This window comes from Pyricularia oryzae, chromosome 6 (assembly GCF_000002495.2).
Source record: "Pyricularia oryzae 70-15 chromosome 6, whole genome shotgun sequence".
In the NCBI taxonomy this organism is placed as follows: domain Eukaryota; kingdom Fungi; phylum Ascomycota; class Sordariomycetes; order Magnaporthales; family Pyriculariaceae; genus Pyricularia; species Pyricularia oryzae.
The window spans coordinates 3684049-3708541 of record NC_017853.1 but is presented as its reverse complement, the minus strand read 5'-3'; the positions used below and the strand labels follow the sequence as shown (position 1 = coordinate 3708541).

Sequence of the window (24493 nt, the reverse complement as noted above, 5' to 3'; positions counted from 1 at the left end):
CGTTCGGATTAGCTGATTGCAAACCTATTTCTGTTCCCTTACAGCCGGGTGTGCTAAAATATAGTGGGGGCAAACCCGTAAATGCGCTAGAAATCAAATTGTTACAGCGTATTATCGGCACCCTAATGTATTTAATGCTATTAACGCGCCCGGACATCGGTTTTGCGGTTCAATGGTTATCTCGTTTTTTAACGAAAGCCACTACAATCCACTTAACGGCAGCTAAAAACCTACTTCGCTACTTAGCAGGTACTAAATCCCTAGCAATCTGCTACGGAAATAGGGTAATTAAAGCTAATTTACCACCTAACTCTTTGATTGGGGGTTTTAAAGGCCTAAAATTACTTGGTTTTAGTGACAGCGATTTTGCCGGGGCTAGGGAAGATTCAAAATCCACTTACGGATATTTGTATACCCTATCTGGGGGCCCTATAACGTGGAAGTGCAAAAAGGCTAGTACTATAGCTTTAAGCACCCCAGAAGCCGAAACCGACGCCTTAGCGGAAGCCCTGCGTGAAGCACAGTGGCTTAAAAGCCTATTTACAGAGATTGGACTACCTGTAAAAGGCCCTATTGCAATATTTGGAGATAATACAGGCTCTATAGCTAACGCACATAACCCTACGCACCACCAACGTACTAAACATACGTTATTAAAATTTCACTACGTAAGGGAGTTAGTTACAGAAGGATTAGTGACCCTAAAATACCTGGAATCCAAACAAATGCCCGCTGACGGCCTTACAAAGCCCCTAACGCTTCCAATTCACAAGGTTTTTTTAGAGCTTATAGGGTTAAAACCCCTGTAAACTTAGTTTTTACCTATTGAATTGTAGGGCACCTAGTTAGTTCGTTAGCTAACTACCACCATTTTTCTCCTTTGTTTGCAATTATTGGATTTTTGTTAGCCCGACACCAACCGATCTACCCAAACCTACCCTGCTCAGGTTGATTATTAAGCAACTTATACCGACCTTATACCCGAAGTCGAATCCGAATTTAATTAGCTCGCGTTTTGGGCGACCTAGCGATTTTTAATCTACCCTATATATTAAACTTTTCTGGGATCCACAACAACGAACAGCCAGATTAGCTACCTGGCTTAGTAGTAAGTTCCGTTGGTTATAATCTGTAGGTCGTGGGTTCGAATCCGGGGGTTGTTACAATTCTGGGGGTCTTTTTCAATTCGGGGGTTCGTCCAATCTGGGGTTCAGTCAATCGGGGGTTTGGTACAAAGGGCTTATTCATCCAGGGGGTTCGCACCGGGGGTTCGAGTTGGGTTGGGACACAAGGGGGAATTTCTTTTGTTTTTTTTTTTTTGTTTTGGGGTTTTATTTTACGTACTTTTCTTTTCCGACTTTATTTTTGGATTAAGTAGCAAAAGAGAGGGGGTGTTAATTATATGCATTATTTTGCATGTAATAAGCCCACTTTTATTTGTATATAGCCAATTTTATTTAGTGCCGAAGTGGAGTGGGGAATGGTGGAATTCCGTTACTTTGTTAATGCAGGAATGCAATTTAAAGGTCAGCGAGTGGGGTTAGCTACCCTGTACCGGGTTTAATACCCACTGTTAATTATATGCATTATTTTGCATGTAATAAGCCCACTTTTATTTGTATATAGCCAATTTTATTTAGTGCCGAAGTGGAGCGGGGAATGGTGGAATTCCGTTACTTTGTTAATGCAGGAATGCAATTTAAAGGTCAGCGAGTGGGGTTAGCTACCCTGTACCGGGTTTAATACCCACCCTGCACCTGCGAGTCAGTTACCCTGTACCGGGTTGAAAATTTCACCAAGTCAACGTTTAAATGCAAACCCAGAGATGGTTTGTATGCAAATGAGGGTGTTTTTTCAAAAACCCATACAAATTAGTTTTTCGGAAATTCATTCGCGGCACCGGAACCTTTTCTGGCGTGCGGACCCCCACTTCGATGTCGGAGAGTATGTAAGGGAAATAAAGCAAAATCTCCCCCAACCAATTATTTATCAGTACCAAAATTATAGTGCATTTCTACCTATTATTCAGCGCTTTTAGCACTGGTTATTTACCACGCCGCACCTAGGGTTTACCCCTATATCCCCTGTTAGCACCATTGTTATTAACAACCGCTTTTCAGGGGTTAAAGGTTGGGTATACGGAATAAACACCTTTTTTAACCATTCGATAGCCGTTTGGTTATTTGTCCACCCGTTTTCGGTTGCATGAAATTGCCAATTATCGAAAGGGCTTAAATCCGTGGGAAACCATTGTTGTTGTACGTTTTTTCCCTTAAATATAACGAGGGGAGGGAGGGCAACGCCCGTAGCCGATATACATTCGATTATAGTCGTCCAACCACGCGTTCCGGGCTCTTTTCGTTGCAACGGCCGGATCCCGTTAAGCCCTAATACTAGGCCATTAGATCCTTTGCCTTCCATTATACCGGTTTCGTCCATATTCCAACGGTTTTCCGGTTTAATAGCGTTAATAACCGGGTTCGTAATATAAAGCCACCAAGATTTAATTACCTCCGTAGTAGCGCCATTAACCCGGGCGTTATCTATTCGACGGGGCCTTTGGGCTTTAAGGATTGGATAACGAGCCAAAAAACGAGTTATCCAACGTTTTCCAAGGCCTTTTGTCTCTCCGGCGGCTTGAAGAATTCGTTCGGCAAAAAAGCGTAATTCTTGATGCGTTGGCGGAAGCCCTAAAGCTGTTTGGGTAAGTACCCAATCAGCCAAATGCTTTTCCTGTTCCGTGGAAAGCCTTTGAAAAGGGCTTTGTGCTTTTTTATAAGGTTGAGAACCTTTAAGTCGACTTTGAAGTGTAGACCTAGGTATTCCCCATTTTCGGGAGGTTTTTGCAATTGGATTGCCATTATTGACGTCGTTAATTGCAGATATAAGCTGTTTTTCAGTATATTGCTTCATTGGAAAATGGAGAATTAAAATCAGAAAAAAGTAAATCCAAAAGTGACAGATTCATCGAGATATTTATAATAGAAGTTGGAGGATAAAAATAAAAGTGTTGTTATTTTTGGGTGCCGAACAGGGGGGGTGCCGAACAGGGGGTACGCAACGTTAAGGTGAACCTTTTTTACAAATCGCGGAATCAACACCGTCAAGCTTCTGGGCCAAGCGGACCCTGCCGAGGATGTTGAAGTTCGATGGGTCGGGCAGCGCTAAAGAAGTGACACAAGATAACAATTTTTCGGTGGCCACACGGAGAGAGATTGCACAGAATGACGTTAGCCAGGGTCTTTAGCACAACGATGCCAGGGCTGGGGTGGGGGTAACCCAGCCGGCTTGGCCGTTGACCCGCAGTAGCGGATCCATTGCCGTGGATTGCTTGGATTGCTTGGAACCTGAATGCGGACCGATTTTGGAAGATCATATGAATAACCTTCGAAGTTCGAACCAGTTTGAATTTGCTCCTGTCTCCTGTCTCCACCTACAATTCCCCGAATTAAAGGCTGTTCAGCTCTTATGATTCCCAAGGTGCTCAGTCAGCAGTCTCAGCCTTAAGCTTACCTACCTACCTACTACCTTGGCCAACACCCAATTATAAGTAACGGTATGAAGCATTGCAATGCGCTTTGTTGGGCCGGGTAACACTAAAGAGGTAGTCAAGCCAATTAGTTAGTTCATGGCTCTTCTAAGCAACGATCTGACATTTAAGCGTTGGGCGCGCGTCAGACTCACCCCACCTAATGCGGTATTCTTTCATCATATGTCGGCAAATAATGGACGGCATCCATGTTTGAACCCACCTGTATGACAGGTCGGCAGACGAAGAGAATTTTTCTGGAAGGGTGCATTTGTAAACAGGCGAGAAAGATGCCTCGGCTTGCCCAAAAATTACCACGTCCCACTACAAACCAGGTAACTTGAAGTGGCGATCACCGAGCTTCCGGGATATAGGGTCCTTTTGGGAGGTCAGATTCTGTAATGTACCGTAATAGCTCCGTCTCCGATAAGGAAACTGGCCCAGAAAAATGCTTGTCGCCGCCCCTGAATACGTACTTCTCAGACCCAGTACCAACCGACTAAATTATGAGATATAACTTCAGCTTTCAGCAGGGAGGTGGTACAAGTAATCGGGATTCCCGATCGAAGTCCGACTCCCTTGCGCATTAATCTACTAAAAGCATGTCAACCAGACAATTCACCAGCGAAAACAAAAAAAAAACCCACAAATTCCAACATACAGACAATCAAGCCTCGGTATCTCGGTGATGAACCATTCTTGAGTGGACACTAGTTTAAAAGAACTTTTTTCACCGTTAGCGTCCAGTTCCGTCTTCGCCTCAAATACAAAAGATAAGAACAATCACAGGGGTCCGTCATCGCCTACTGTATAGTCTAGCCATTATCCCCTTCTCTCCCCTATTATCTACACCAGCCTGTCAACAACAAAAAACAACACCTCAACCAGACCCAGGTTGCTTGCGCAAGAAACAGCTGGTCCGACTTCTAGAAAAGCAAATAACAACACAACAAAAGACACCGCCATCATGGCAGCTGCCGCAACAGACCAGGCGGCCGAGTACTCACTCAAGGATGTCGCCTCCCACAAGTCGGCCAACGATGCGTGGATGGTGATCCACGGCCAGGTTTACGACGTCACAAAATACATCCACGACCACCCTGGCGGGGCTGAAGTCCTCGTCGAGGCCGCAGGCGCGGACGCCAGCGAGGCCTTCGACTCGGCCGGCCACTCGGAGGATGCCTTTGAGATCATGGCCGAGTACCGCGTCGGCAAGGCCAAGGGCGGCAGCACCAAGAAGCCCGCCGCCAAGGTCGTCCGCATCGCGAGCGTCCCACCACCGGCCCCTTCAGGCGCAAGTTCGGCGGCCACTAGTCCAAAGAAGATTGCTGCGGCGGCATCCGTCGTGACCTTGGGTGCGGTGGCGTTGTATGGTGCCACTGGTGTCGTCTCGCGGCTGGACGACCGTCACTTCGTCTCCCAGCTCATCCGTCAGCTCACAAGATATCTCCCCCACCTCAAGCTCACATCTACAGAGCGTCGCGGAGGCCTGGGCTTCATCCAAGGCTTCGCGCTGGCGGCCGGTCTTGTCGCCGTTGCAGGCACAGTCGCCATGAGGCGGTTCTCCAAGCTGCTGAGCTTCGGAAATGGACTCACCCAATTCCCACCTCACATGAAGGCGTCAACGCTGCCCAAGCCTGACCCTCTCCTCCAGCGCGGCTGGCTCGACCCGGTACACTGGCAGTCATTACCCCTGGAAAAGAAGGAGCTCCTCGCGCCGGGAGTGTACCGGCTGACATTCACCCTGCCGACACCGACCACGGTTCTGGGCCTGCCGACCGGGCAGCACGTCTCCATCCGGGCCGAGATCGACGGCAAGAACGTCTCGCGGTCCTACACGCCCGTGTCCAACAACTCGGACCTCGGCGTGCTGGTCCTCGTCATACGCTGCTACCCAGACGGCCTGCTGACGGGCCGGTACCTGGCCAACCTCGAGGTCGGGGACGAGGTGCAGTTCCGCGGGCCCAAGGGCGCCATGCGCTACCACCGCAACTCGTGCAAGCGCATCGGCATGCTGGCGGGCGGCACGGGCATCACGCCCATGTTCCAGCTGATCCGGGCCATCTGCGAGGACAGGTGGGACACCACCGAGGTGAGCCTCGTCTACGCCTGCAGGAACGAGGGCGACATCCTGCTGCGCAAGGAGCTCGAGGCCTTTGCCAGGAAATACCCCCAGAACCTCAAGGTGCACTACCTGCTCGACGAGGCGCCGGCCGACTGGAAATACGGCGTCGGCCACGTCACTGCCGAAATCATCGCTGAGAGGTTCCCAACGCCGGCGCCAGGAGCCAAGATCATGATCTGCGGCCCGCCCGGTATGGTTGGTGCTGCCAAGAAAATGCTTGCAGGCCTCGGCTTCGAACAGCCAGGGGCCATTTCCAAGATGGATGATCAAGTGTTTTGCTTCTAAGCCGGGCCGTCAAACCATATGTGTCCCTGGACAGTTACCGTAGATCCTTCCTCAGTGTCAGCAGTTCCATCTTGGGCCTTTTTCATGGTCGGTGGATGTTGTTTCCATATAATGATACCAAATAGACTTTGGAGTTAGGTTGTTATTAAATTCTCATTTGTAACTTTCATTTGTATTCATAGCATTAATAGGCCGGGGAGTTGCTCGATCTTGAATTGGATTTGAAGATAATATTTCTTTCCCATTTAGGGTGTTTCTTATGTATTGTCTGACGAGAAGAAGAACAGCAAAAGCAACAAGGGGTATACAGACCAATCAGGTCAACAGCTGAATAAACAGGATGCAAAAAAAAAGACATTCATAAAATGGGTATTGTGCTAGTGTATGCAATCGGGGTTTGGGAGCGAGCCATGAACAGACAGCTCTTGCCCCTATGGCTTTTATCGTATTCATGTTCAAGCCAGGATGTTCGATAAAGTGTGGCTCTTCGATTTCGTTATGTACCGTTGAGGGGCGGTGTTTCTTTGACCGCAGGAAGGAGGCCCTCTCTGGCCAAGTCCTCCTCGAGTTCCCGTCGTATGTATATCCTGCGTTCTGTTGCTTCCATGACATCCGAGCTTTTTCCGCCGTCTGTTGAGTCGATACCGGCAGCCTTGAGCAGCACACGGAGCAGGGATGCAGTCCCAGCTGGGCCAAGGTCCATCAATCGACGGAAAAGTCGAGCATTTTCGACCTGAACAGTCAACTGTCTGCTGTCCCGATGTTGCTTAGCCTCCAACTCGGCGGCCTGAGCGGCGTGTATTCTCGACAGAAGGCCGCTCCGGCGGCTTTCAAGGCTGGCGATGTGCGAGAGTGCGCTGGCGACAGCATCATCTTCATTAACATGAATGGAGATTGGCATGGTGCTGCTGGGACGCAGCGACGCGGGCGTCGTCGTCGTGCTAAGACCGCCCGGGCCGTCAAAGACGTTCAGCTGCTCTGACAACCTGGTTCTAGCAAGCTGCAGCTTGGCCTCCACGGTCCTATATTCGTTTTGTAACTGCTCGACTTGCGCGGCAGCTTCGGCTGCCTCGGGCCCAGGGGCGGCGGATTGTGGAGGATTTGTGACCAGCTGTGCACCGAGAGATGCGACCTTTTGCCCTACGCCGGTGGCCAACAGCGCTGACTGCATCGCGCTTGAGGTAACAATCGACATTGGCGTCTTGTGTTGTTGGCTGAGTTGCTGTACAGGGGGAGGCTCGAACTCGGGAGACGAGGCGTCGTGTTGCAGATCCAAGAAGTCATCGAAGGCGCCTCCGTCGTCTTCTGGTAGCTGATGGTGTATCAAATCGGTAGCTATGTCCTGGCTGGCTGCTTGACTGGGTCCCCGACTGTTCCTGGCGGTTGATTGTAGGTCGTCTGGGGTGATTGAAACCAGTCGGCGCTTCTTGGGTACGCTCCTCGAGACTTGCGGAGCTTCGGATAGATGGCGTTTGGGGTTCTGTGAAGTCTGTGAGGCGGACGATTGAAGCGTCAGAAGAGACTAGGCCTGTGATATTGTACCTTGCGCGTGATTGCGACTCACCATGGGACTGCCTTGAGACCGGCGACGTCCTGGTGCAGAATTCGAAGGACTCGACGACCGCAGTCTTTCCATCCGACCCGTGTATTCTTTGTTCATTATTTTTGTTGTAATTTTGCTGATGGTCTGGCCAGCAACCATCTCAGACTTGCGTTCGACGACCACAAAGTGTAGGTGTGATTTTTTTTTCCTTCGCTTTTCGGACGAGGGGGTCGGCGCAACAATGCGGTGAGGCCCTGTACCGACTTTCAAGGACAGTGGATTTGATGGTGTCGCCCGCGCTTGTGACAGCCCAAACGCGTGTGGGACGTGTCGCTAGCCGGTTGCCTTGTACAATCCTTTAAACGAAAACCCGCCAGGGAACTCATATACCTCAAGCCTAGTTGATGATTGCAAGTAAAAGAACACGGACACGATATTCTGCAACTGTCACCCGAGAATTTTCTAACTTCATGATAATGTACCTTGCAGGACTCAAAGGTGCAGTCATGACTGCTCAAAATTGTCTTGCTCCTCTCGAACAGGGACAAGGACAGGGATGGAGCTGTCAATTTTGTCTGAGCCCCACCCGCGGCGGCGCGTTAATTGAGCCAAGACATTGGGCCATGCCCATGAACAACCGAGAACACGACAGTTTGCAGTGTACCTGTAGGTGCCTGGCCTATTATTATTACTACTGTACAATTGTGCTCGGTGAATTGTCGTTTGTGCTGTACACACCATTTTGGTTTGTAATCTCATCCCAGCCATCATGACTTTCTTCAAGCCTTCAACATGTCGACATCAGCCGATAAAGCCTTGCCCTCGAATATCATCTCCGCCATCACCAGCCCTGTTCCAGGTCCCAACGTAATTCCCCAGCACGTGTGGCCAGCCGCAATGTACAGACCATGCTCTGACGACCCATCAATCAGCGGCCCGTTGAACGAGCCTCCCGGCAGATAGCAAGCCTGCTCCTTTTCGATCGTGGCGCTCTCCCCCAGAATCTCAGGGCTGATCACCCTGATCTGCTCAACGAGCTTGGCCGTCTGTGCCTTGTCGTACGTGACCTCGTCGGCTGTTTTTGGCAGCGCCACATCGTCGGACCCTCCGCAGACGTAGACAGTGCCATCACCGCGGGCGTAAACCTCGGGCGCACCCGCACGCACGTGTTTTTCTGCGCTGTTCTTTGGTACGTATTTCATATCGGTGAACAAGCAGTGCTCCGTTGTTGGTCTGGTGCCGCGCACCACGATAGAGTGTGCTCTAGAGCCGTCGATTGTTTTGCCCTTGCGAATCATCTGCGCCAGAACCTTATTTGAAGAGTCGCCGGGTAGGAGCGAGTTCAGGAGAGATCCAGTCCACGGTCCTGCAGCAACTACAATGCAATCACATTCGATGTAATCATCTTGGCCCTGTGGGTTTCTCACGCGTAACCCACGGACTTTGCCTTGGTCATCGAGATCAAGAGATGTGGCCGCTGTGGCGAGTCGAGCTTCCACTCCGTCGTGTTTAAGCGCCGCCTCCACCATGTACTCTACTAGGTGCTTGGGGGTGACTTGCGCCGTGGTGTCGCTGGATCCCAGAGTGCTAGTCGACGTCACAATCGAGGGATCCACCCAGTTGAGCTCTTTGGGGCATTTGGATCGACTCTTTGTGGTGTCGATGTTTACTTGCAAAGTCTGTAGTCAAACTTCGGTCAGCAGCCAGCCACGATAATGAAGGGGCGACATTTAAACCTGTGCCGGCCCTCACCTCAACAGCTCGATAACCCCATCTCTCACCCCCATTGCCTTCTTTGGCAATCTCGCGGTGCAGCCGATAGCTCAATTCGGCCAAGCTAGACGTTGCAGTTCCATGCCAGTCTAGGGCCAAGAAGCCGCCCGAATTCCCACTTGCGCCTGGAGCAAGCTCGGAAGAGGCCTCGATGAGGGTCAGTCGCGACGGCGGAGATGATTTCCCCCGGATCGGGTTCTTTGCAGCGTAATAGAGTGTTGAGGCCCCGACGATGCCGCCGCCGATGATGACGGTGTGGCGAGGCGGCGATAGGCTGCTGGCGGTGATACTGACGGAGCTTGCCATTCTGGCTAGTTTTTTGACTATCATGTGGATGCAGCCAAGTTCATCCAAACTTCTCAGCAGTCTGTGCCGGTAGGCATTCTTCCACGTTACGTTCGTCAGCCAGGAAGGTTCCCTTTGCTGGACCCCACGGCGGGGCAGTGACGTAATTCGTTGAGACGTCAGCAATTCGCAGGGTCGGGTTGATGCGAGTGAGATATGTTGACGATTAATTTATACGGTAGGCGTCAAGAGCGAGGCGCAGAGATAAACAAACACAACAGTTACAGTTACCATAGCAATCGCACATGCTTTTCTGCCTAGTTCTAGGTACCTACAAGGGAAATTATATTGCAATCTTGGTCCGATATTCACTCTTGCACTCTTTGAAACTTTATTCGGCGGCTTCGTGAGCCCAAGAGATGATTAAACCAACCGACGGTTAAACTTATGACATCCCATTCGCCCCAATAACCTTTTTCCTGGCTGCAGTGTCAAGGCTACTTTTGTACGCCTAATGATGCCGTCGACACGACGCCTCCGTTGCCTATTTTCCAATCCCACGCAGGTGCGGCGGTCGAACATCTATCTACAATGCCCAATGAGGGACTCCTTGTTCTGATACTTGCAACAGTCCTTGAAGGTTTGCCTCAAGTCCTTGGTCACGGTGCACACAGGACCCTGATTAAATTTCGCAGATGTCAGCACTAAAGAACTTGCCTCATCTTAGAGGAGTATCATATCACCGATGGCCGGGACAGCAAAAAGGAATGACGCCCCTGCCGACACACTTCCAGCGGAGAATTGAACAAGGGATTCACTTACAAAGCCGCCTGTCCTTCTGCCCATGGCCTGACAACAATAACTTGTCCATTCGGTCCATGCGTTTCCGTTGGCACTGTTCATGCAGATGCAGTCGTTGCCGTTGAGGCGCCAGCCGCAGTCGGCATAGATGCCCTGGCTTAGAGCGAGGAGAAGGGTCCCGAGTGAGTAGCGCATAATGGAAAGGGCTGAAGAGGGTATAGAGCAACGGTTAAGTATGTTGGTCTTTTGTTCGTTTAGATGCGGGTTCTCTTGTAGGGTTGTCTTGAACATGCCTTGTTTGCCTGCCCTCGAGGACTGATCTGGTACCATATATACTCACAGTCAAACCTGCATACTTGCGGGATGTCTGCCTCCTATCGGCCATCGAGAACCCACCGGTTGACCGACCATGGTTCAGCTAACAGCACCAAGCCCGACGCACTTCGGATATTACGAAGTATCTTTTACTGAAAGCGCCCTGCGAGCACCACGAACTAACCCCACCGGGCCTGGGTCGTGGTCTTATTGCCGTGGCAAAGTGATCGAGAATCACGCCCAGAACACCACCCAAGCCCAGATCCGGACAGAGCAGTGCTGATGTCGTTGCATTTCGACGCATGAATGTTGTTGTCACAACAAGCGAACCAAAATACACCGACCAATCGCTGCTCTTATATGAATTTTAATATACGGCGTCACAGGCCGTACCGTTGCTGTCAAGGCGTGTCTTTTTCAGGCTGAAATCCAGATCCGGGCGCCAAACCCTTGTCTCGGCAGGTTGGGGACACAAACGTACAAATTGGAGCTATAATCCCGTCGGTTCAACTAAGCATCAGCATTCCAAACCATCAAAATACGCGGTACCCAACCCCGCAGCAATAGCCTCCGAGCATACCGGCTGCCTACCATCGACAGATCGCTCATTTAGACGCTTGCAGATGTCCCTGTCCCTACCACTCGAAATTTCTACTCCATAATCCTTGGCCAGTCGTACTTGGCGTGTCTGGAACTTCAACATGCTAAGTATTTGCGTCGAAGCAGATAGCCATCCCCTCTTTCCAGCTTGGACCAGTTCTTGGCTTAGTATTTTATCCGCAGGAGGATCACAGTTGTCCGTACTGGACACTGGGCTTTTGTCTTGGCCCACGGCAGTCCAAGAACAACTCCAAAGCGCCGTTGGCCGCGAAGCCACTGCAGTAATATGGTCCTCACACAAGTTAGCATAGCTTGCTGATATAGTCCAGTCTTTTGCTCACCTTGACCACCTACAAACTAGGGGATTGTTCTGGCATCAAGGACGCTTACGATGGGAAACTAAAGCTGCAGCTTCTCGAACATGCCAACACGCAGATGATGCCATGAACTTTCTAGATTTTTGGTGGTTTGGCAACGGTGACCGTAAAATACTCTCTAAGAAGAATGGTTGAAGAAGATGCTATGTTGCAGCGAGTGGCCGTCAAAGCAGCACGCAATTCTCTTCGGCACTTTGATCTTGCGGAAGTTGCTTTCTCACAGTAGCAGTAGAGTAGTCAGTCTTGCAACCAAACAATTTTTCGATCTATTCGGGCTCGATACGATGATGAAGGGGCCACGGAAGCCCCAAGAGTGGAACCTGATGGCCAAGATGTAAATGGTAGCAATTCGGATCCCAAAGTCGGGCCAAGCAAGCTAGCGGCTGCCCTCGTGTATGGCACGTTTGCAAGACACGAGTCCAGGGTATTGCATCCTTTCTCGGACGGAGGATAAACTCGGTTACGTATGTATACATGCACAGGGCGTGTTGAACAAACCATGCAGGACCATGCTGAAGGTGAATCATGTCGGTGAGCTACGACTTTGCAGGACTAGCTCTGGTGTTGAACAGGCTTTGGTGTTGGTCCTTGTACGGACAGGATTGGAAATTCTTGCTTTCATTGGTCAAGTTTGGTTACCGGCAGAACTGCCGTCTGTTGGGTCATGCAGCATCGCCCAAGGGGCGCAGTCGGTCTTCGGCTGATCGTGGTTCGGCCCTGACGTTTAAACTATCTGAAATCCATGCAAGATAAGATGTACAGCCATTGTAGCCTACGGCGGAGAGAACCCGCCCGACCCAAGGATTGAGCTCCATTCGCCCGATCTTTTAGGACACGAGTCGAGATGCTCTTTGCAGCTTCCAGTGGCAAGTACTGAGTAGTCAGTGCTCGGGACGAAGAGTTTAGTTGACAATTTTTGCCCAGACATGTGAGAAGTAGTCGTCCTTTCGTGACATCGGAGCATCGTCGTTTAAACGGGCTGGGGAGGATGCCCCTGACTGCAAGAGGACGAATTGTGGTTGCGAGTCGGTGCCGGGTGGCAGCAGCGGGGATTTTCCAAATCCAGGTATCCGGCCGGAGTCGGGTCGGTTTTTAAACCCCCGCACGCAGGTTTGACGTACGATCTAACGCAGGTACGTACCTTACCTACCCAAGCGTGTTCTAGAACTAGAACTCCCGGTTTACGCCGTGAATAAGCTTTCGCCAATACCCGCTATAGTAAGTATTATTACGCATAGGTCCATACCACGTAAATTTCCCCCGCGTATAACTGCCCCTGTGGATGACCACCTGGGCAAGGACCTTTTACGGAATTATACGCCAGCGCTGACATGGGAACAGTGCCTGATGCAAGCATGCGGGAAGAAATCTGCGTCCAGACCACTAGAAATCGTTATAGTATTTTCTTTCTTTGTTTCCAAAAGAAACAAGGAAGAGAAGGGGAAAAGGAAGAGAAGGGGAAAAGGAAGAGAAGGGGAAAAGGAAGAGAAGGGGAAAAGGAAGAGAAGGGGAAAAGGAAGAGAAGGGGAAAAGGAAGAGAAGGGGAAAAGGAAGAGAAGGGGAAAAGGAAGAGAAGGGGAAAAGGAAGAAGAAGAAAACGCGCCTGTACGCTTGCAAATAGCACGAGCATCTGTGGATTGCTATTTTTTCTTTCTTTTCTTCTCGTCGTATCCCCACTGTAATCCAAGATATACGTAATGCGTAATGTTGAGACTTGGCCCTAAGTGGTTAATCAGTTCGAATCCCGCAATAACCCATAAAGTTCAGCAACGTTCCAGGTTGTAGATTATCGGTCTCTTTTTTTCTTGCTCCCTTGATTCTTCATGGTAAACTGGAGCCGCAAAAGGCCGGCTGGACTCGTGTAAAAACCGGACGGAGGTTACATGGGCGAATCCGATGGGCTGGCACAGTTTTCGAAAAATACGTCGTAAAAATAAATAATAAATAAATTGTTAACAAGGCTAACATGTTTTGAAATCCTAGTCTAGAATAGTGTTATTACATGCGCTAAATACAGTAGGTAGTAGGTAACAAACTCTGGAGCTACTGCCGTATATTGGATTTATATAAACTGGACGGTAACATTGCACTTCAATCCAGATTTGGTATGGTGCTTAAATAAATACATACCTATTTATACTGTACCGAGGGGTCGTAATTAGGCTTGCAACCTTCTTCGTACGGCGAGGAGCTTCTGTACATCCGATCATTAAAGTACCTTAATCAACCATCAACCCAACTAATTGTATGTGCAGTCAAGATGAGAAAGCTTTGCACTTCGCACTTGGTGTTCTTGGTCCTACCTATTTTTTACCAGCAGCAGCGCTGCATCCACTAGAGTTACCCCCACTTCCCGGCGGCACTGATACCCCGTATAAGCTAAGCAAGTTCCGTTTACCAGTATTGATGAAGAAACAAACGTCCAATTTGTCATTGATCGGTGAAACTGAGAATCCCTTCCCTAATGAATGGGAGTTGCCATGTATTGAGCCAGGTTTCATCTGAGATCAGGAAACTTACAAGAGAAGGTGACGTTGCCCCATTGTGCTCCCAGGTAATCATAAGGTCTAGACCTAGGCTGGGAACCGAGAAAGAAAAAGAAAAAAAAAAAAAAAGGTCACAGACTAGCAGACGGAGATATTCCACAAATGGCCAAAATGTTCATCAGATACGGCTCTTGAGTTAAGGCCTCAACTCACCGTATGGTCGATCCTAAACCGCTGGAAATCCAATCAAAAATACAGCTATTTTTGCCTACCTAGAAAACTGGCAGGTACCTACCTACCTACCTACCTACCTAGTACCCAATAATATATCGTCAGCAGTGCATCCAGGATAGGGCCTACAATTTTCTGGGACCAAACACGTTAACGGCAGGGAAAAGGTATAGATGATATTAATCGTACTATGCGAGCAATGGTTATTGTAGCGCCCTTGCATAATATAGGCAAGCACCGGCCTCCTGAATATGGAGGGAGGCCTTTCGTCGCCAGTGCCTAGGTGGATTTGCTGGTCAATTGAACAACAACTCTTATATCTACTGGAGTAATTGTCATGCGATTAAAGCCGAATTTTTATTCTTGGACGAGCACACAAGAATTCATTTTAAATGCAGATCCAATGCGTAGTTCTGCACAGCCCCAATAATCTTACAACATCGGGGTGCCCGAATGGCAATGCTTGCCAACTTCTGCCTCCTAAAATAATATCACCAATAAAAATAGAACTTTGCATTTTATTAACACTATGGTTCGCCCAGCCTCGAGGGAACAAATAATACTCGGCTGGATATACTTACGAATTATTTGTATCTGTAAAACTAATATAATTCTGCAGCAACTTGACTTCGATTGAGGAAACTAAACAAATCCAATCACCAATCCTATATTACTCTTTGACTTGGTCATTCTTTTAATCTCAGCTTTGTTTCTTGAACACTTCACCAAGTCATAACCTTTGAGAAAATGGTTCAACTTCGATCCGCTTTTACTTTTTCGCTTGCAACGTTGTTAAGCGTTGCCACTGCAGAACCACTAGGATATCTTCCTGCGGTCGTTTGGACGGTTTCCCATGTAAGCACGAACGACATGCTGAAGCAGAGCGGCCTAGACATACCGCCAAATCGGGGTTACATTTCGACGACAACGTCGTATGATGACGCCCTCGCGCTGGCCCAGCAAGAAAAACCAGCCAATGGACAGATTTGGATTTACGTTATCAACACAAAATTGGCTCATGATTTGGGCGTCGAGTTCAAAAGTGTAGACAAAACTTTCGACACGGCTCATTATCCTTACAAAACCTACAGCGAGAATGAATGGACGGTGAATGCTAAGATCCCTAGCAAAGCCATCACATACTATCGGACTATAAAGAGCAATAACAAAATGTCTCACGGTGTATTTGACAATTTTGGGCGATCTGGGTGGTAGAGTTAACCATATGTTCGTATTCCCGCACCCTCGTTTCCCAACTTCCCGTGAGGGGCAAGCGATGAACACATATAACATACGTCGGACATCACTAACATAGTTTTGCCGGTAGAAAGTCACTGATGACCATGCGCATAGCAACAAAGAATTTGTTAGCATGTGAGAGAGCCACAGACAGAGAGGCAGAGGGAGCGTGAGAGAAAAAAAAGAAAAAAAAGAAAACGGAATAAAATTAAAAACGTGCACAGTCGAAGAGCTTTCTTGACCAAATATTTGCCGTACTTCGGGTTTTAAAAAAAACCCTTGCGATTCCAGCACCTGGCTCCCTTGTCAAAACCGTTGGCTCCCTTACCTACCTTAGTGCAGATTTGGACATATCAGAAACCATAGCAATCTATCGTTGAACTTTATCAGATCCGAACGTTTCGCTACCATCTTATCATCCAAGGTACCTTGCATTGTCGATTTGCCCATGCACCCCGACGTCAGAAAGAGAAAAAATGCCCCCCAGGTGCACGAGTCCTTTGCCTCATTCTTCCGAGTAATACGAGTCATACACACCTACGTTCTCTGCCTCGATGCCAGTCTTGGCCTCGAGTGACTGTTCCTAAAGAGAGCGTAGCTCCGCGATAGATGGTCTTTCATGAATGGCTTTCGCTTCTTGCCCATTCGGCACCTGAAATATTCTCCCCGATTTGATCTAGCACCGATCTTGGTCCAGGGCCAGGCCCCGTGCTAGCGTTGTTTGCGCCAAAGACTATGCAAATATGGAAAAGCTGCCCCGTAACTGCATGCTTCTTCTACGCGTAGGACACATATTGATGGCATGCATCGGGACAGGAATACACACACGCCACATGCCCTCCACCACGAGCAACATCAAACTGACTTGGAAGCATCTTGGCACACGAGTGGAAAAAGCCAAAGCCAAAAGAAGTCACCAAAACAGGGTTGGGGGGGGGGGGGGGGAATATGGAGTTCTTGATTATCTTCCACTACCGTCCCATATTTGAGCACCAGACCGAATACCTCGTCGCTGGTATTATACTTCAGGCCACTGTTCGAGAACACGACCCGTTCTTCCCTGCAGGGCGCTGCTGCCCTCCACATCAGGAGAAGAAAAGGTCCCCCACTGCCAGGCGTTGAGGTTCACCCGAGAAAAATAAGATAAAAAAAAAATAAGAAAATAGAAAATAAAAAAATAAAAAAATGAAGAAACTCTAGTTTTGGTTTACCTGCTTTACAAATCCTACCAGCCATGGACACTAATAATTGACCAACGCCCATCCTTACGTTCTGCTTCGATGGCGCTGTGAAGAAAAAAAAAGTCCGCGGACTGCGATAAAGCATCCAAAACGATACAACATGCTCGAGTCGGCCCCTCTCGTATCAACGCTTTGGTCACAAGGAGTGTTTAGAGACAGAGAGAAAAAGAAAGAGAGAGAGTTCGCCGTCAACAATTATCCCTCCTCATCATAGCATGAGCCTAATAGGGACTCACGCCCACCACCACACACCTTACTTGCATCCCCCTCCCGCCGCCCGCAGCGATGAACATATCAACCAGCGACCCTAGCGTCATTCCTCCCCCGCCGGGCGTCATCCCCGATGTACAGAACCGGGTGCCGGTCGGTCTTCGACAAGTACAACTTGTGGTTTTGGTATTATTGATGTGTCTTGTAATCATTTTTTGGGCGGGCAGAGTCTGCTCAAAATGGGCCGTATCTCCCCAGACCCAATTCGAGGATTGTGAGTCTACCCAAACACCAGGGGATTGCTTCATCTGTCCCTACCCGTTCCTGAATGTGCTCCAGTTGTCAATAAAGCCGAGTCCGCCATGGAGCTAACCAAGTGATATTGTCCAGGCTCCTTTGCTGCTGCAGGCGTGAGTTTGTGGATTATTCAGGCTTTTGACCCATATAAGACACACAAACAAAACAGCTCACAAGGAATGCGTGACTGAACATATCACCCGTGGCAGTTTCTCGTTCTCAGCTACTTCGGCACGTTCGCCGCTCGTGAGTAGCCTTATAGTTCCGTCAAGCACCACGTCTCCCGCGGTGCCCAAGTCTGGGGCTCTCTCACCCTGTCCGGTGAATACATACCTGGGTAACCTACTTACCACCTTGTATCTCTTGCATCTAGTGCACCATTATGGCTTGGGATACCACGCGTGGGATCTCTCGGGAAAAGAACTTATGCCGTTTCTCAAAGTCAGTTTTCATCTTCCCCACGATGATATCAAAATCATCAAAGCCCGACTTTTCACGGCCGTTCCGCTCACGCCCGCCCCGCCTCCCATCGGGTTTCCAGTGGGTCTACGCCAACGCCCTCGTGTATACCGTCGCCACGTTGTGCATCAAGGTTACCCTCGTGCTCCTCATCGAGCGCGTCTTCTCGATCAAGCGCCATATCGTATGGCGAATATACAGCGGCATCTTTGTCTTCACGCTCTACACCATCGCTGTCTTGCTTGCCAAGGTCTTCTCCTGCACGCCGTTTGCCTCGTATTGGGATGTCACAGTGCAACCCGAATATTGCATTGATAGATCCAAGATGTGGAAGATCGACTCGACCATGGCCGTCATCACCGACCTCGCCATCTTGGTCCTCCCTGCGTCTCTCGTCATGCCGCTGCGCCTGCCGTTGGCTAAGAAGATCAGGATCAGCGGGCTGCTCGGCCTCGGCGGTATTGCCATCTTGTCCAGCGGAGCCAAACTCTATCTGATACTCGCAGAAGGGGACGACTCGGATATCTCTGGAAACGGTGCCTTATTGGGCATACTTACGTCCGTAACCCCTTCACATCTTTAGCAACCCCAATATCTGCCTTCCCTGTGATTGCCTCTGTCCCTCCTAGAGCAGTGTGCAGCCACCAAGGGTAAAGGGAATAAAAGATAAAAAGGGTCGCAGCCCACTCTTTACTAACCCTGCGATAGATTGATGGAACTAGCCTCCGGCTTCATCTGCGCCTGCCTGCCTCCAATCGCCCTCGTTATCGAGAAAAAAAGCCACGGACGCCGAGGCTCGTCCAACAATCCCAGAGCCAGGCTGTACCGGAGAATGAAGTTGCACTCTGGCGGCTCCAGCGCGCCCGTGACCACCCTCGGCACGGCGACAGGATTCACATCATCCCAGATACGCCGGGATGACTTGGACGAGCACCGAAACCCTCAACAACAAGCCTACACAAGCAGGGCCGACACCGACGTTGAATTAGGCACGCTGCCAGCCACCTCACGCTGGCCGTCGGGAGTTGACTTGAGGTCCCCTCCAATGACGGCAGACACAACAGCTACCAGCGACGCTGCGAACCGCAACGCAGCTCTAACCTGGGCCGACCAACCGATGGATGACCAGGAGCAGTCGCACAGTCCCTCGGCCGGTACGATGCAGCAAACGACACCCTGGCCCTCCTCGAGGTCCGCCGCGAGCAGGTGGCGCCTCCCTCAAATAATTAGCAATAGAGCGCCAACACAATCGTCCACGTCTATGGGCGGCATCATGCGCACCATCCAGATCACGCTCGAGACAGCCGAAGCTGGAGAACCCCCAGACGACAAAACCTCTGACCCCGGCGGTGACCGTACCAGCGGCCAGAGCAATAGCCGTGTGGGACCGCCTCTAGTGGCGATGACGCGGGCCGCCGCCGGATGCCGCGCCAAAAGCGTCCATGCTCGAATTTGGGATGGAAAATCACACGACCTTGGCACTAGGGCAATAGGGTACTCCGAATGAGCGGGATAAGGTTAGATTTTGACATTTCGCCAAAGCTGTTCGATTTGCAAGAAGTCTGAAGCTGGGTAGCGAATAATAATATATACCTCAGGCTCAATCACTGAAGACACCAGCAGTCCATGTTTCAGAGCGGCCGGCCCGAGCCTGGAACAGGTTGTGCGAGCATAAGGATAATTCCACAAGCGCACTTGATGTATCTTGTCACCCCCAAAACACCAAAATTCCAGATAAGCAGCCGACATAAAAAAAAAGAAAAAAAAAAGATAGGCGGTGCTCCTCTATAAGCTTCGCTAGAAACCATGTGCCTGATATAACGCCTGAACACCGTGCAGAAAAATGCATAAAAAAAAAGAACCTACAGTCATGAATTGTATGGTGGGATCCGACAATGCCCCTATAAGAGAGAAGAAAAAAATATCCAAAAGAAAATCCGCTGCGCCTGTTGCTAACTTTTTTTTCTCTCTCTTTGAATGGCGACATTGCACACACAGAAAATAGTTCATCTCATGCGGCTCACGAAAAAGTATATGTATCCTCAGCTCATCGCTTGGCAGCCACCAGGATCGCGCATTAGGAAGAATTTCGAAGAGACCACAAGGTCAAGCGCGCTGGGCATATTCTCAAAGAGCGACATTGAAGTACCCAGAAAAATCATTTCCTACTAGCCATACTGGACAAAGTCGCCGCAGCTTCCGCCTCCAGCAAGGCGCGCCGTGCAGCGACGGCATCGGACGACGCCGTCCCAGACAAGTTACTGCCGCTGAATCCTCCAGGCTTGGGTCCCGAATAGAATTGCGCAGGCGAAAATGTTCGCGGTGTGAGGCCAGGTGATCTGCGAAGGCCTACAAGGGACTGAGTAAGCCTGAATGGATTGTTTCGTTGTGCTTGCTGCTGGATTGAACGTGGTGGCTGGGGAGAAGATGTATATATATATGGTGAAGCCTGAGGGGTTGCTAATGACTGGGTAAGCCAGGCTGGCGGGGGAGGTTGATTGGAACTGAATGGCGACGGCATTACGGTTGCCATTTTTTGCTGCTGTTCTTGTGACGAGCTCGGATGAACAAGCGATTGCGGTTGCGAATGTCGTGGTGGGGGTTCGACGGAGGATGGGGCTGCCAACGACGCGGGACTGGCCCAGTGGTGGGCAGGACTGGGCTTGTGTTCCTCGTCTAGTTTTGACGGCGCAAGCCTAATGGCTGCATATTGCAGACTGTGCGAGGGGTCCTCTGCTGGCATGCCGGCTATTTCGCTGCGCATGGTAGGAGGCGGCAGAGGCCCAGGGCTAAAGTCTGTCGCAGCAGGGGATAACTCGTGGCCACTGTTCCGCGTGGTGGAGTCTCCTTTTTGTAGTAGCTGTACTGCAGCGACTGTAGTAGCGGTGGCTATCGCATGAGCCTGTGCAAGATCCAACGGCTTCTGTTTTGATGCTGCTGATCTTGCAATCATAGATTTTTGCTTTCGCGGAACTGACACGACGGCAATACCGTCGATCATCTTTGGCTTGCGTTTCCGCGGATTTGACTTTATTGCGGCCGCAACTCCATCCACAAGGTCATTGATCTGGGTCGGTTGCACTAGCTCGGCATTGGCCGCCAGTGCGGAAGCGTCGATGTCTTGTGGACCAGGAGAGTCAGAAACGAGCAAAGGACAGGAAGTTGGCTTTGCATCGACTTTGGGTGACTCGATCGGCGCCTCCGCAGCCATGTTAGACTTTCTCGGACGGGGTGCTTTCTTGGTTGCGGCAATCTTGAGCTTTTGCACGCCCGGCAACTTTTTCTTCCTCGGCGGCGGTTTATGTACCGCCGTGGGATCAAGGGGCCTCTGGAACGACCGAAGGTAGTTGTTTGGCCTGCCGCTAATCTGTGCCAGTTCAGCGTAAATGCACTGCAGAATGTATGCGGGATCGTTAGTTGCTTCTGGAAGATCTGGTGTCCGTCGCGAAGGTTTCCTGGCCGTGTTATTTGGCTTATTCCGTTTCTTAGGCAGCTCCAAAATATTGACATGTTGCTCAATTGCATCTCTGCTAGAATCTTTGATATCTGTGGGTGGCGCTGGCCCACAAACCGTAAATCCTCCGGAAGCATTAGAAGTTCCCTTTTCGATGTCGACCTGCGGCCCGGGATGAGGTGGTTCCTGCTGGGTTTGGGTTACAATAAAACCTTGCTGTTTTTCGCCTATAGATGTCTTGGGCTGCTGCTCGCTTGACGATGATTGCGATTGTTGCTCAATTGTCGATGTTTCAGGCTGCTGCTCGCTCATAGATGCCTCGAGCTTTTGTTCAATGACCGAGGTCACCGAGTTGTTTGGTTCCTGTTCGGTCGCCGTGGCCTTTGCTTCCTGTTCTGTCGACGGGTTGGGTTGATCTTGGCTGGAGGCATTCTTGTTCAAAACTGTTGCGGCCTTCTTCTTTTTGGACGGTTTTCCGGTATCAACGGCACCTTTGTCGGCGCGGCCTGAAATGCCCTTCCCGCCCTTTGGTTCAGCCTCCCTGGTCTTTAGATCTTCGACCCACGCGTCACAGTCCCATTCGACCCAGTAATCGAGAACGTCCGCCCAGACACTCTCAGAGGGCTTGGTCAAGTTGACAAATACCACTTTGCCACCCCTGTTGTGAACTGATTTGGCAAACTCCCTGACGATGACCTTGAGTCCATGAACACGTAAACTGGTGCCAAGGATCAGTAGCATGTCTGGATTCAGTGACAGATCGTGTTGTATCAGCGGTGAGATGAGGTGCGCGTTTGGATGTTCCTCTCCGTACAAGACAATGTCGGGCCTCAACTTCCCAACTCCAAGGGCACGCTTGCCCCTATTCTCCCTAGCAGCGGTCGCCCCCTCGCAGTGAGGGCATGCGGGCTGGTTCCCCGACAGAGTTGCCATCTCCAGGTCGTTCTCCCAGTCGCTGGTCTGGCCACATTGAAAGCATCGGAGGGAATCTAGTGAGCCATGCAGAAAGACACACTCCACTCCACCAGATGGCGGAGGGGCGGTTGGCTTGGTTTCCTTGGTTTCCAAGACTCCAGGATCACTCGAACTTCTAGCGAGTGCCGCCGGTGCTGATGCCCGGCTGGGGCGAGCAAACCTGGATCGACTTCCTGGACCAAGCTTCAGACAAGTTGACAAGCCAACCCTCTTTTCGATTTCGTCAATGTTTTGGGTATAGCAGCGAACGAGCTTTCCTTTATCTCGTAAGTGGCTGATGAAATGATGTGTGCTCGTTGGCTTGGATTCTTTCGACTTGCGCTTCAGACTCGTTGTGAACTTGTAGAAGACAGATGTTCTGACAGGATCAGACCAGACCGAAGCGTCAAACAAGTCCTTTCCCTTCATATTTGGGAGGCTGTTTCGATGGTTGACCACTGACTGGGCTTGAGACTGCGATGAAGGTGGGGTATCTCCAGCCTCGGACGTCGTTGAGCTCGTGTTCTCGGATGTGCTGTCAGAGAAAGGGTCAAAGAGTATGGGTGGCGGCGACGAGAGAGGAGACGAGTGTTCTTTCGGAGACCCTGGAGCGGAAAGTGAAGATGGCCTTCGCACAGGTGTGCGGGAAACGGGTCTTCCATTCGATGGACCGCGTGGTTCACTATCTGATACGATCGAGGGCAAGGCCAGAGGCGAGCTAGGAAGAACCATCGGCGGGTGTATACCGTTAGAATGAGCTGCGGTATTATCGGCCACTTTATCGATGCCATCTGGGGTTCCTTCGAGGACTTTGCTGGCCGGGGTAGGTTCCTCGGGCGTCAATTTGGACATGCTTGTGGGGGGCGCTGGATCCGTGGATTCTTGATCGGCGGACGTCGAATCGGCAGACAGTTTCCGTCGCTTTGGGGCGGGCTGATCGTTTGGCCTCTCATCTCCCCCCGAGGAAGTGATTTTAGCTGCATCGTATTGTGCCTGTATCAGAGAGTAAAGGCCATTTCGAGAGCGAAAGTCCTGGCGAATCGGGTTAGCAACAAGAGACGCGCAACCAGGCGTGCTGTGTCTTGAACCAAAAACACCACTCACTGGGATGCCCGAATTAGTACTGATGCCTGCGCCGGTCACAACAACGACCTTGCGCGCTTTCCGGAGCGAGTTCGAAATCGACTGAAGGTGTTCGACGCCCTGGGCCGTTACGTGAATGGTGGGCATACTGCCGGCGCGCCGGCGCGTGTGCTCATTGATGAGAGCGGGGCCGACCGAAACCGATAACTCCTGACTGGATTTGAGGAATTAACTGAAGCACAGAAGTGATCACTGTAGAGACCTGTGAGAGACGGAATACGTCTGCAGCGTCAATCGCTCGGGAAACGCGTTGTTGATGGAGGCTTCAATTGTGGTGTAGGATCCAAACGCGTCTCGATTTGGTGTGGTTGACGGCGTTTAGACCCTGGTCGGTTTCGGGAGCTAGAGCTTCTTGTCCCGAGCTGCCTGAGGGGAAACCGCCTGCGCTGAGGACCACCCTTGTACCCTGCTAAATCTGCAATTGGTGGCTGGCAGATAATGCGATAATGGGTGGGGGGTAATTAGTATAGCACGGTTCCTTTGTACGCCAATTGATCTCGATACCAACACTGGTGCCCCGGCTGTCGGGCCCTCAAACGAGCCAATAAATTAGCACTGAGAGAGACAGTATTTCATTGCTTGATGAAGCTTCTGAGAATTCATTAGGCTGGTACAAAGTGTCTGGAACTGGTAAGCTGATGAGGTAGAAATGCCTAGCATGGGCACTTGGGGCAGTAGAGATGGTCCAGGCAGAGCTAGTTAGTGCCAAGCAGCGGGGCTTTTTCTTTGGTGTGGCTTGCGACGGGGTCTTGACGCAAAGGTGGCTGTGCTGCGGACTCGTCCAGTACAATTGTGGCATCCAAGGCCCATCACGTGCGGCAGCAGTGTGCGGCAGCAGTGTGCGGCAGCAGTGTGCGGCAGCAGTGTGCAGCATGCCGCACGTGTACCGTGCCGCCAAGCCGCCACAGGCGATGCGGGAGCGATCTTGCATAAGCAAATCGCGCTGATTCTTTCGAGTCAAATCGTTGGCAGATGTTTTTCACATCGACCTTAACACGTAACCACGACTGCGATTGACACGACATCCCACACAGCTTCTATCGAATCCAGGTCAATCATAAATGATAAGTTACATTCCAGATAATTATAAGCTCTATCCCGGATTTCATACTCCTGCAACCTTGGCTGTAAATGTCAAGGTAGGTA

General features: G+C 50.4%; 8 protein-coding genes across 8 annotated transcripts; 3 read left to right on the top strand and 5 right to left on the bottom strand.

Annotated features, from left to right (window-relative positions):
* The first annotated feature begins 4026 nt into the window (after window positions 1-4026).
* MGG_14956 (uncharacterized protein) lies at window positions 4027-6371 on the top strand. Its single transcript, XM_003720266.1, has one exon. The coding sequence runs from the start codon at window positions 4497-4499 to the stop codon at window positions 5937-5939; it is 1443 nt and encodes a 480-aa protein (XP_003720314.1). The 5' UTR covers window positions 4027-4496; the 3' UTR covers window positions 5940-6371.
* Window positions 6073-7920, bottom strand: MGG_17817 (uncharacterized protein). The gene is made up of 2 exons (XM_003720265.1): window positions 7504-7920; window positions 6073-7428 (listed from the first exon to the last, which is right to left on the bottom strand). The coding sequence occupies exons 1-2, from the start codon at window positions 7639-7641 to the stop codon at window positions 6436-6438; spliced, it is 1131 nt and encodes a 376-aa protein (XP_003720313.1). The 5' UTR covers window positions 7642-7920; the 3' UTR covers window positions 6073-6435.
* On the bottom strand, window positions 7847-9714 carry MGG_17816 (uncharacterized protein). Its single transcript, XM_003720264.1, has 2 exons — window positions 9235-9714; window positions 7847-9161 (listed from the first exon to the last, which is right to left on the bottom strand). Exons 1-2 carry the CDS (start codon window positions 9583-9585, stop codon window positions 8262-8264), a joined length of 1251 nt encoding a protein of 416 aa, XP_003720312.1. The 5' UTR covers window positions 9586-9714; the 3' UTR covers window positions 7847-8261.
* Window positions 9715-9840: 126 nt separating this feature from the next.
* On the bottom strand, window positions 9841-10702 carry MGG_14338 (uncharacterized protein). Its single transcript, XM_003720263.1, has 2 exons — window positions 10363-10702; window positions 9841-10218 (listed from the first exon to the last, which is right to left on the bottom strand). Exons 1-2 carry the CDS (start codon window positions 10669-10671, stop codon window positions 10123-10125), a joined length of 405 nt encoding a protein of 134 aa, XP_003720311.1. The 5' UTR covers window positions 10672-10702; the 3' UTR covers window positions 9841-10122.
* A 471-nt stretch (window positions 10703-11173) lies between these two features.
* Window positions 11174-11495, bottom strand: MGG_17815 (uncharacterized protein; the record flags this gene model as incomplete). The annotated part of the gene is made up of 1 exon (XM_003720262.1): window positions 11174-11495. Exon 1 carries the CDS (start codon window positions 11357-11359, stop codon window positions 11174-11176), a length of 186 nt encoding a protein of 61 aa, XP_003720310.1. The 5' UTR covers window positions 11360-11495.
* Window positions 11496-15181: 3686 nt separating this feature from the next.
* MGG_17814 (uncharacterized protein) lies at window positions 15182-16016 on the top strand. The gene is made up of 2 exons (XM_003720261.1): window positions 15182-15577; window positions 15678-16016. The coding sequence occupies exon 1, from the start codon at window positions 15221-15223 to the stop codon at window positions 15563-15565; it is 345 nt and encodes a 114-aa protein (XP_003720309.1). The 5' UTR covers window positions 15182-15220; the 3' UTR covers window positions 15566-15577; window positions 15678-16016.
* Window positions 16017-17279: 1263 nt separating this feature from the next.
* On the top strand, window positions 17280-19303 carry MGG_09319 (uncharacterized protein; the record flags this gene model as incomplete). Its single annotated transcript, XM_003720260.1, has 5 exons — window positions 17280-17314; window positions 17431-17450; window positions 17507-17583; window positions 17780-18354; window positions 18505-19303. 5 exons carry the CDS (start codon window positions 17280-17282, stop codon window positions 19301-19303), a joined length of 1506 nt encoding a protein of 501 aa, XP_003720308.1.
* Window positions 19294-23681, bottom strand: MGG_09320 (uncharacterized protein). The gene is made up of 2 exons (XM_003720259.1): window positions 23309-23681; window positions 19294-23236 (listed from the first exon to the last, which is right to left on the bottom strand). Exons 1-2 carry the CDS (start codon window positions 23432-23434, stop codon window positions 19955-19957), a joined length of 3408 nt encoding a protein of 1135 aa, XP_003720307.1. The 5' UTR covers window positions 23435-23681; the 3' UTR covers window positions 19294-19954.
* Between the last annotated feature and the right edge of the window lie 812 nt (window positions 23682-24493).

Bases quoted from the DNA above. Each gene is read 5' to 3' on its own strand.
- MGG_14956 (XM_003720266.1), top strand. From the start codon at position 4,497: ATGGCAGCTGCCGCAACAGACCAGGCGGCCGAGTACTCACTCAAGGAT.
- MGG_17817 (XM_003720265.1), bottom strand. From the start codon at position 7,641: ATGGTTGCTGGCCAGACCATCAGCAAAATTACAACAAAAATAATGAAC. The intron at 7,429-7,503 runs GTGAGTCGCAAT...TCCGCCTCACAG, and splicing joins GGTCTCAAGGCAGTCCCATG to ACTTCACAGAACCCCAAACG.
- MGG_17816 (XM_003720264.1), bottom strand. From the start codon at position 9,585: ATGATAGTCAAAAAACTAGCCAGAATGGCAAGCTCCGTCAGTATCACC. The intron at 9,162-9,234 runs GTGAGGGCCGGC...GTTTGACTACAG, and splicing joins GGGGTTATCGAGCTGTTGAG to ACTTTGCAAGTAAACATCGA.
- MGG_14338 (XM_003720263.1), bottom strand. From the start codon at position 10,671: ATGGTACCAGATCAGTCCTCGAGGGCAGGCAAACAAGGCATGTTCAAG. The intron at 10,219-10,362 runs GTAAGTGAATCC...AAATTTAATCAG, and splicing joins GCAGAAGGACAGGCGGCTTT to GGTCCTGTGTGCACCGTGAC.
- MGG_17814 (XM_003720261.1), top strand. From the start codon at position 15,221: ATGCTGAAGCAGAGCGGCCTAGACATACCGCCAAATCGGGGTTACATT.
- MGG_09320 (XM_003720259.1), bottom strand. From the start codon at position 23,434: ATGCCCACCATTCACGTAACGGCCCAGGGCGTCGAACACCTTCAGTCG. The intron at 23,237-23,308 runs GTGAGTGGTGTT...CCGATTCGCCAG, and splicing joins GTACTAATTCGGGCATCCCA to GACTTTCGCTCTCGAAATGG.